This window comes from Phalaenopsis equestris, unplaced genomic scaffold (genome assembly GCF_001263595.1).
Source record: "Phalaenopsis equestris unplaced genomic scaffold, ASM126359v1 Scaffold223743, whole genome shotgun sequence".
Taxonomy (NCBI): Eukaryota; Viridiplantae; Streptophyta; class Magnoliopsida; order Asparagales; family Orchidaceae; genus Phalaenopsis; species Phalaenopsis equestris.
This window is the reverse complement of record NW_018241851.1, coordinates 113,500-124,037: the sequence shown is the minus strand read 5'-3', so window position 1 is coordinate 124,037 and position 10,538 is coordinate 113,500. Positions and strand designations below refer to the sequence as shown.

The 10,538-nt window shown below is 34.2% G+C and overlaps 1 protein-coding gene across 2 annotated transcripts in view; it reads right to left on the bottom strand.

Moving 5' to 3' along the window:
- Window positions 1–563: 563 nt before the first annotated feature.
- Window positions 564–10,538, bottom strand: part of LOC110037704 (DCN1-like protein 4) — a 37,914-nt gene continuing 27,939 nt past the window's right edge. For both annotated transcript variants that reach the window (XM_020742410.1, XM_020742411.1), the window contains exons 2-9: window positions 3,273–3,357; window positions 2,407–2,481; window positions 2,284–2,320; window positions 1,650–1,733; window positions 1,495–1,555; window positions 1,304–1,410; window positions 916–981; window positions 564–837 (exon numbers count right to left, since the gene is read on the bottom strand). In XM_020742410.1, the coding sequence (XP_020598069.1) occupies window positions 742–837; window positions 916–981; window positions 1,304–1,410; window positions 1,495–1,555; window positions 1,650–1,733; window positions 2,284–2,320; window positions 2,407–2,481; window positions 3,273–3,357 (611 nt within the window). In that variant the 3' untranslated portion in view covers window positions 564–741. The remainder of the gene's footprint in view (window positions 838–915; window positions 982–1,303; window positions 1,411–1,494; window positions 1,556–1,649; window positions 1,734–2,283; window positions 2,321–2,406; window positions 2,482–3,272; window positions 3,358–10,538) is intronic.

Here is a 10,538-nt window from a genome sequence, read left to right as displayed (position 1 = left end):
TTAAGCAATTTCAAAAGAAATAAGAAAATTCTGCCCAAAATATAAATCTTTAACATTATCTCACAAGAATTGTAATCAAACTTTAATAAAAAAAATCAATGGTTCCTACCTTATTAAATCTTACATATTATAGCTTAAACTCTAACAAGATAATCCTTTTTATTTCATATCATAAGTATTTTTTTTATACTATTTTAAGTTACAAATTCAATAAAGCCAAATAAAACGATCGAAATATCAAAATATTACGAAATTATGAATGAATTTTAAAAACTTGCTCTTCACTCAATACTACAATTGTCGCATGTGAAGTACTTGCAGCTCTTTGATGTTGTTGTTGCTGTCTTTTTATTTATTTATTTTTTTTTTTAATGAAAAGTGAAACACCAAACTTGTAAACTCGAAGAAGCACAACAACTGAAGGTGAAAACACTTCTGCAATATTTTTTGGTTGAAAAAGGTCAATTGCAAATGACTTAATGACTTCGAAACAGAATTCAACCCGCAAACATTTTTTGGTTGAAAAAGGTCAATTGCAAATGACTTTGAAACAGAATTCAACCCGTAAGAGACAAACTTGTCTATCAAATATTTATCTGTTATAAAACAAAGCTTCAATAGTAAAGGACAATACAACATATTTATATAGTTTTCTGAAACAAATCAAATAAGCCACATAAAAGAAGAAAAAAAAAATCATATAGGCAGTGCCTTAGCAAGAGAAGAATGTCATAGAATGACCTAAGAATTCTGCTCACGCATCCACTCCACAAAATTGTCCAATATTATAGGCCAAGCAAGGTCAGGGTCATAATTATCTAGCGATGGAAAGTTTATCTATCACAAAATCAGAATTAGATTGGTCATCCAATTTATCTAAACTTCCATTTTTTATAGATAACAAAAAATACTTACCTCCTTGCAAAATCTGAGAATGCCCAACCACTGGTCCATATTTACAACTTTATACTCTTGTTGTTTCTGCATTATATGATATCCCGAAATCTAATCAATGTAATTTCAATTGAAATATTGAGAAAAAAATTGTATAAGGATAAGAAGGCAGCATTTGTTCAAATTAAATGCATGCTATAAACTACATGGCATTTAAATTTTGTTTTGAGAAAACAATGATCATAAATGCCTAATAATTTATACCAAATAGCATTTTCTTTTGAACAAATGTCTTCCTATAAGAGATGTTTTTGTATGACAATACCAATAAAATTTTTCCCACAAAAATCAAGCCTTCACAGAGGAGTAATTTAGAAGATGATTAAGGGAATTGGTGCATTATCAATACCTTAAGATATTCTCCTAATCTGTCAATCTGGGGACCAAACTTCAAGCCTAATACAAGATCTAGCACTTCACAGGCAATATTAATATCTACACTTTTCTGCTTATCCTCTGAAAAAAACAAATAACAGAAATGATGTAAAAAAAAGAGAATAAACAATAGGCTAGGAAGCAAATAAGCTGTGATTGATCAACCTGTTAAGTAGTAGCGAAAAGAATAAGTATAGAACTCCAGAAAATTTTGAGGCCTCATAACCTTCAACATGTGATGGAAAAGTTGTAGTGCATGCACAAACACTGAAGATATTTAAAATGAAAGATCTTTGTACGACGAATATGCAGCCGCTAACCTCTTTCTCCAATTCGGGTAGAGCTTTCTTTAATTTACTGATAGTGTCAGCTCGTATAGCTTTTAGACCTCTTCTCCATTCTTCCTGTAATGGAAGTTCAGGTAGGACATTAATCGCTAGAAGAATGATACTTTATGTGCAATTGTTTATCAAATAAATTAGGCAAATTTACATTTTTTTTACATGTGATGTGTTATTCAAGAAGTAAAACAACAACAACGTCAACAACAAACAAAACAACAAAGACTTAATCCCACTACGTGGGGTCGGCTACATGAATTCTTTTTCTCCATTGCATCCTATTTAGTGTCATATTTTCATTTAGTTCTAATAAATTAAGATCATTTTTTACACAATAAGCCCAAGTCAACATAGGTCTACCTATCTTTCTTAACATCTACTCTCCTAATCAGATCAAATGTAAAAGCAAGAGTAAAAATGTAACTTTGCCCAATTTTTGCTGATTAGCATTACTCTTATTTCCAAATTCCTCGAACCCAGCGCCCTTGGAATTATTCGCTTTATTTCCAACTTAGAGCAAATATTGCCATATTCTTGCTAAATAGCACCCCAAGAATATATAGTAGATTCATTTTCATAAAAGAAGAATTTCATAAGTTTTGTATGAGCTTACGAGGGTGAAATATCCTTGCCTTTCAGCTTGCATCCTCCTGATAAACAGTATCCGTCAAACAACCAGGTAATAAAAAATGACTATCTATGCATTAAAACAATAAGCACACATATAACAAAATACCAGGCAAGCATCAATATCCTGACGTCAGTATACTCTACTTCCACATCAGCACAGAAAGCCACGATCCCTTCAGGACTGTTAAGCAAAAAAAAAAACATATTTAAGTTGTGAGATTTTAAAGAAAAAAAGGTGCAACTGAAATATCTCAGACAGACCACTTCAGAAATTAAATCAATTTCATGAAGAGACGATATCTATTAAAATTAATTACAAAATATAACTAAAATTTAAAATGAACCATCAAATACTGCACAAACAAAAGGAATTCATATCCACTTATGAAGTTGTCTATAAGCAGCGATGCATATAGCTGTGTAACAATCCATGAACAAGAAAATGTATGAGTAACAACGACCATTTTATAAAGCCAAGGACCGCAAGCAATGAGAAAAAAAATCAAAACGGAGTCTGCCAAGTAAATGTCAAGCTGGGAAGTTTTCTAAATGAAATTTTAAAAGCTTCAATAGAAAAGGCAAATGAATTTTAGCACAAACTAAAATACCAGGAACAAAAATACTACTCATGAGATTTCATTCATATGTTATAAGGGGCCTATATTGTTTAAAAAGTATGGAACCCAGACATTAAATAGGTTAATGAACTATGCATGCATTTTCTAGTCCTTTTAAAAGAAGCTTATAAATGATTTCAATAATTTTACTGATTCCAAGACTCTATCCCTGGAAATTACTGTGTGCCCTTTCCAATGGTCAAAGCACATATATTTTCAAATTATTTTTCCAAGGGCTGATAAAAGTATCTGATCCAAAGGTTCAATGGTTGTTCTGAGCCTCAAAGAGATCAGTTGAGCAAAATTTCGAGTAACAACTTCCTAAGACGAACATATGAAGAAGAAAGAAACTCACCCTATCAAGCCAGTAGATTTATCATAGTACGTGTAAAATAATTGATCAATTCGTTCTGTTTCCTTTGACACGGCTTTATTTGAGGCTGGAAAAAGAAAATAACAGATGATCAGCATGATGCAACAGATATTACACATATCATGATCAAGTGGGCAAGGGCTGCAAGAGTTTCACAACTTGTTCTGCCCTCCCTAGTAGAAGAACCAAAATAAGGCAATTAATTTGTGAAGGATCAAGACATCAAGAACTTCTCGACAGAGATAATTTGAGATAAGCAAATTAAGCAGCAAATTTCCATGATTAAATCCCATTAAGACATCAAGAACTTCTCGACAGAGATAATTTGAGAAAAGCAAATTAAGCAGCAAATTTCCATACATATAATAGCAAAATATTGTGCGGAAACTATAGAAAATGTACTTTTTAAAAAAGTGATCTATAACTAGTCATCTATGATATGTACATATATTTTATGGTTTTTAGGTGTAATTGACATTTAGAAGTTTGCTTGAGTCATCATAGATAAATCGTGAAAAAAGCATAACATTTAAGCATTAATGCTGTACGAGAATGACAACAAACATGTAAGAAATACATCACATCTAACTTTGAGAATTGTTCATTGAAACAATGAAATGTCCGCTTTAGAGGACCTGCTCATAAACTAAACTTTGCATAGGTTTATTTTTACAAGTCGCCATTAAAAAAATATAAAATGCAGCAAAACGCAATGGAGCTGATAGCTAGCTAAAATCCAAAATTCTCTTCAAGGAAAAAAGTAAAAAATAGGATTGGAAAGCCATAAAATTAAGAGGTGGCAAAATTCTCTTCAAGGAAAAAAGTAAAAAATAGGAGCCATAAAATTAAGAGGTGATTAAGAGGTGGACCTAATAAATGGCACCAGTCCAGCATAAGCATACAACAAAATGATAAAATTCATAGATAAAATACGATTGCCTAAAAGTAATCAGCCAGTGTTGCAAAAATTTAACTAATTACAAACAAGAAAGAAGCAACACAAAAAGGGTAATGAATAAAGTGAAAGCTTCAGCTTTGAAAGATTAGTGGAATAGTTCAGGTGCTACGAAAGAAGAAAAAGAGATGAATAAGATGAGACAAGAAAAAGATAAATAGGAAGTTTGTTAGTGGATATATTCAAAGCAATGATAATAAGATCTTAGATAAGAATGAATAATATCAAAGAAATATAAAAAACTTATTATATGAAATTATTAAATGAGAGTTTGAGAAAAAAAAATTCAAAAGAGCATGACAAACAAAATAAAAACATATTATAGATTGGTCAAAACATGGTAGTATTCAAGAATAACACTCCTCATATGTGTTATCCGTCCCCGTAGGGATCGAACCAGGGTCAGAGGGGTCGTACGACTAACAACGCAGCTGTCTACCAATTTGCCACCAAAGGGTGCACATAGATTAATCACAACATATGAAGTTAGACTGGCCATTTATATTATGCAAAAGGTACAAATTTGTGTATGTATGCATGTATGTGTGTATATATGTATACATATATAAAAGAGAAAAGAAAGAATTTCATATCATTTTCATTAATGCAGCAATGGCATATAAATGAGTAAGACAATAACTGAATTGATGCAGATAAAGAAAAAATACGTCAAAGAAAATGCTTAAATTATTGTTTTAGAAGCAGTTCTAAGGTGAATAAGGAGTTTCAAATCACAATATAAATACATCAAGAATAACATTAAATTTGTAACTTTGTGTGTTGGTTATATAGAATAATACAAAAAGGACATTCAAAGTGTGTTACTTTGGTACATGCTTTTTTACAAATGACATAATTTTTAAACCTTCATTGAAATGACACTTAAAATAAAAGATAAAGGGTGAAACAACATAGAACTAAACCCTACAACCATGCAAGCGAGTGAGAACTTCAAAAAGGGTGAGAGACTTGAATCACTCATTGATGCTTGAGATCATCTGATGAGGGGAAGAGGGCGAGATTTGTTGTTGAAATTTTAAGAAAGGTGTAAAGTCTCAAGTACAAGAGGAAAGATAGAAGGGGGGCCCAAAAATAAGTGAGGATGAGTGTGACGGGAAAGCTTCCTCTTTTCTTATTTACATTTAAAACATATAGTATATATGTATATACATCCCAACTCTCTAGATTAGGAATAATTCTAATATAGAAGAGATCCTCTAATAGAGCTCTTCTAATTAGGTGTCTAATATTAAATTTCCTAATATACAAGGTTCAGGCTTATTACTTTACATAACACTCTCCCTCAAGCTGGAGCATATATATTTATCATGCTCAACTTTTTATGAATATAAGCGAGCCTAACTCCATCTACAGCCTTTGTGAAGATATCCTCTAGTTGTTCCCGATATTCACATGAGCCGTTAAATTTAGATTATGTTGAATAATTTCACAAATAAATCTATCTCAATGTGCTTCGTTCGTTCATGAAAGATAGGGTTTGAGGCAATATGAACTTCAGCTTGGCTATCACGCCACGACTTTGCTGGAACTATCATCTTAAAACTCATTTCGGTTAAGAGTTGGGAGACTCATATTAATTTACTTGAAGCTTGTGTCATTGCTCGATACTCAGATTCTGTACTTGACACTACATTCTATTTCTTACCCATCAATGAGACCAAAATACCACCAATAAAGAAGCAATATCCAGTAATGAATATTTGATTAATCTTAAAACTGGGGGTGAGGTTTAGAGAGAGTTGGTGCATTAGAAATGGGAATAGTTTTGTTTCACTGCTGGCCCCAATATTGTCATGCTAGTCCATGAATTCTATGTTAATACAAAAGAGACCATTGAAGGGCAAGCTTCCATGCAAGGAAAGCAAGTCATCGACCGTTTTTTTTTTTTTTTTTGCTTTTCTGATATCACCAAGAGGGAGTATTCAAAGTTCCTGACACCTAATTACCAATTGATTATCGACTTTCTTATAGATTCCAGAGATCATTGGAAGACGAGGGCAGGGGAGGAGGAGAACAAGATCAATTTCATTGTAAACCAACTCCTACTTACCACTAGCCTTACAGATGTTACGAGGGATAGGGTTATCCTAAACTTTTGTATTTAGCATGGGAAGACCATAGATGTTGGTGTGGTGATCTATCAGTCCATTCTTCACATTGCCAACAACCATATCACAATAGGGTTAGGCCACCCTAATTTGATTACAGCTATGTGTCTGTGCTGGTACTTTTAGGGGGGTGGTGAGGAGTTGTTACATCCTCTGAATCGCATCACTCGGACACCTATTGAGTCTTATGGTCTGCCTCCAGCGTCTACCCATGAACAAGGTGAGGGCTCATCCTGGCGCCACCCTCATAAAAGCCTGAGCTGCTAGTCGATGAGACTACTAAGCGAGTGGATGGGAGCTATGGAATGGGCTCTGCATGAACTCTACAAGTAGACTTATTTCTATGTCAACTAACACCAGCTCCATTATAGATACATATACTAGTGCTTTGCTACAATATAGGGGAGCAAAAACCACCAGCATCACCACCGTTTGAGCTCATCACCACGGTATGATACTTTTCCTTCCATTGCATGTTTGTGTTTCTATTGATGTATAGGGCTATGCTTGTACTTTCTTATTTATGGACTATTTCTTTTGTGTGATGATGTAGTACATTATTCTCTTCATATTGTTGTCTTCATTTTAGCTATGTTGTGATCACATGTTCGCATTTTCTTTGATATTATTCCTTGTACGACATGTTTCCAATCTTGGATACCATGCTTGGAGAATGGAATTTTGCTTATTTACCCGCCTTAACTTAATTCAAATAACTAAGTTCTGGACTATATTTTGCAACTCATGAGGTGAATCCTAACAATCTAATTTGATGTAAATAATAGCATTACTTTTTTAAAATAATAATTAAGTTTTTCACTCTAACAGCTTTTGCCTGAACCTAAAAATATCTCAAAATAATTAAAATATATGAAGCTAACCAAGGGCACTTTAAACTTTTTAAGTATTAATTGAGTCAAGTTGACTGAATCTTAATTTTTTAGTGGTCTAAAATATTATGAGAAATCACGTTAAGAAAATTTTGAGAATTACCAATTAGGAGACATTAGACATTCAAAATCCTTAAAAGAAATATGCTTAACTAGATATAGTAATTCTCAATTGAGTGTGACAAAAAAAATGCAACAAAAAATAACAAAAGGGAAAAAGCCTTGATTCTTAATGTAAATGATCCACCTCCCTTAGAAGAAGCTTGAGGTAAGCAAAAATAAAAAATTACTCTCTAATATATCTCCTACTTAATAAAATGTAATCTTTCTTGAGGAAATCCTTACGATATTATATTCATGAGAAATGATAATTAAAGTTGAGATGACTAGTTAACTCTTAATTGATATAAAGTATCCTTGAAATCTGAAAAATATTTTAAGTATAAGGAATTAATAATTTTGAGATCTGCTTAGAATCTAGGGTATATGAATTAAAGAAAAAACCAAGTTATTTGACATTATTGAAAATTTATCCTAAAATGACATTTACATACTCATAAAAATCAGGAAGTCCCACATGAGAACTATACACACCATTTGAGCCCTATTTTCAAAAGTGAATTTAATTAGAGTAATAAGTCAGTTTGGAGGATTAATATGATACAAATGTGCAAGATTGCATTACATTTCAAGTCTTAACTTGAGTATAAACAACGTGCATCTTTTTATCTGTCTTTATATCTCTGTTCGTAATAGAGAAAGTCTATCAAGAAAGTTTCTACAAATTGGTGGACTGCAGGGGCGAACATCTAATGCCTTCAATCAAAGGGCATTGCCTAAAGGGATGTTGTATATCCAAGAAAAATATATATAGAACTCTATGGGAGTCAAATCTTGAAACTGGGGGTGAGTTCATACCGGCGGATGTTTCCTAGGCCCTTAAAGCAGCTTATCATGTGTTGGTGGAAAAGTTGGATGGTGTCTCGGTTTAGCCTTGACGGAAGAGTAAAGGTGTTGTCTTTCTGTAAGGGTGGTAGTATCTGTCATTCTGGGCCCCAAACAAAGTTTGACAGGCACGAAGGCTGGAACAATTGGAATATGTCGGTCCCCCAAGCAAGGCTTAGCGGGGACCCTAGATGTATTATCTTTTGGATACTTGTGGTGCAACTTTTCTTTCTTGAGAATTTCTCTTCTTACCTTAGGGGAGACCACACACTCCATCCCGTACAAGATCTGGGTGATTGAGCACTTCTCCTTTCGAACAAATGTCTCAAACACGGAGTGACTTCTTGAAACAAACAGACTTTTTTTCTTTTTCTTTTTGTCGGGAAAAGATCGAGATGGATTGATAGCAATCTTACGAACATCTTCCTCGTTGTGAGCAACGCATAATAGATAGAGCCTGCTTCCCCCTAAGAGAAGGCAGTCCTCATGAAGCCTCATTTCCTTGAGCTTATTTCCCTTTGTCTTGTCAATTTTGTTCATTTTCTTCTTTAGGATGGAGCGGCTCCTATTGCTCCGCTGAGTGCCGGTCAGCGACGTAGACTTAAAGCTGAACCCAATCTCAAATACAGATGGTGGTGGGACGTATTCCTCCTCTACGAGGATCTTCTTTCCTTTGCGGTTAGTTTCTTCCTTGGTTTCAATGACAGGACTGACCACAATGAATTTCTCTTAACAGTAGACAGTAGAGACTTCTCGGACAGAGTTCACTTAAGTAAAAGGAGCTCCTGGTGGGATTTCAGATTGAACTCAATTGATGGTTATGTAACTTCGGTGGCAGTTGTCATTACCACGGTGAGTGGTGGGTTACTGAGCATTAACTTAATTTCGTTGAATCTAGTCCCAAACTTGATCAGTGATCCTTGGTGGCGGGAAGCCTTGCAAGTTGGCAAGTCAAATCCTTCGACAAACGAAAAGACTAACTTCTGGGCATCCATTGTCGCGATTCAGTTATTTTGAAGAAATTTAAAATGTCAACTTGACTTGTCTTTTAGGACCTGATGTTATGTAAACTGGGATTTTGTTCAAGTTTTAATTTTAATAGAAATAAGTTTTGGGAAAATTGGTTTTGATTTCGTTTTGTTGAAAATTTTAATGTTAAATTACTTGTCATGTCATTTTGTTTTGTCATTTTTTTAGAATATAGGATCCAAAGATTCGTTCATCAAGAACAATTCTAGAATCGAAGACATGTCGGTTGTATCTTGCCCAAGACTGAAATGAACAAAATATACCACCGAGAGGAGGATAATTTAGTCCACACAAAGCATATTATTCTAATCAAGTGAACAAATTTATTAATTGAAGATGGGGAGAGAAAATGTACTCAGCGGAGTCGCCAAACTCTTGTGGCTACTCATTTTGTGCGCTGGTCTTAGTTTTGTCGTTTGCTAGTCAACGTTGATTCTGGGAGAGCATTTTTTCTTTGAGTTGGTTTCCTGTCCTGCTTTGCTTTAGCATTCCTGAGGTACTCTTCTTCCCCCCTTCTGTGGTGCCTTGCTGCTCTTCGGTTTTCTCTTTGCCGAGCCTTGAGCATAGTTCTGTTAGATATTTCAGCATGTTAGCTCTCTTTACTTTCATATATTTTGAGGTATCACTTTAAGAGCATGCGAAGGATGAAATGTGAGCATATTTTAAGATTTAGATTTGAATATTTGCTTAAAGTATTGGAGAGATGATATGTTCTTTGTTTATCCTATCATATTTATGTTGGTAGCGATTGAGATAATTGGAGCATGGTTTTTGGAATAATTTCTACTCCTCTTGCAAGCATGTTGGGATGTGTATTGTTAAACTTTCTGCTTATCTTTCGTTTAGCATGAGATATTGAAGAATTTATTGGGACTTTCATGCATGTTGGGGTTTCGGCTTTGGCATATGATGGCTTGCTCTCATTTAAAATAAAGGCTGGGGAGTGTATTTTACTGTTTTATGCATGTTGGGGGCTCGGTTTTGGCTCCCTGTGACACTCTTTGGTTTGAAATATATGCTATGAGAAAATCTATCTAAAATGTTTGGTCTGAGGGCTTGGTTTTGGCTCGGTTTGGGACTTTGGTTTTGGTTTAAAATGGCTAGAGCTGCATTTTTATATGTATATGTATAAAAACCTGAATTTAAAAATCGTTGACGCCGGTTTTGGTTTTGTCGAGCCTGGCTTTGGCTTTGTTTCTTGATCGAGCTTAGTTCGACTCTAGTTGCAGGTGGTTTATTAGCTTTGGATGGCTCGATTATATCAATGCTTGGGCTCGTTTTGATCTCGTTGAGCTCGGTT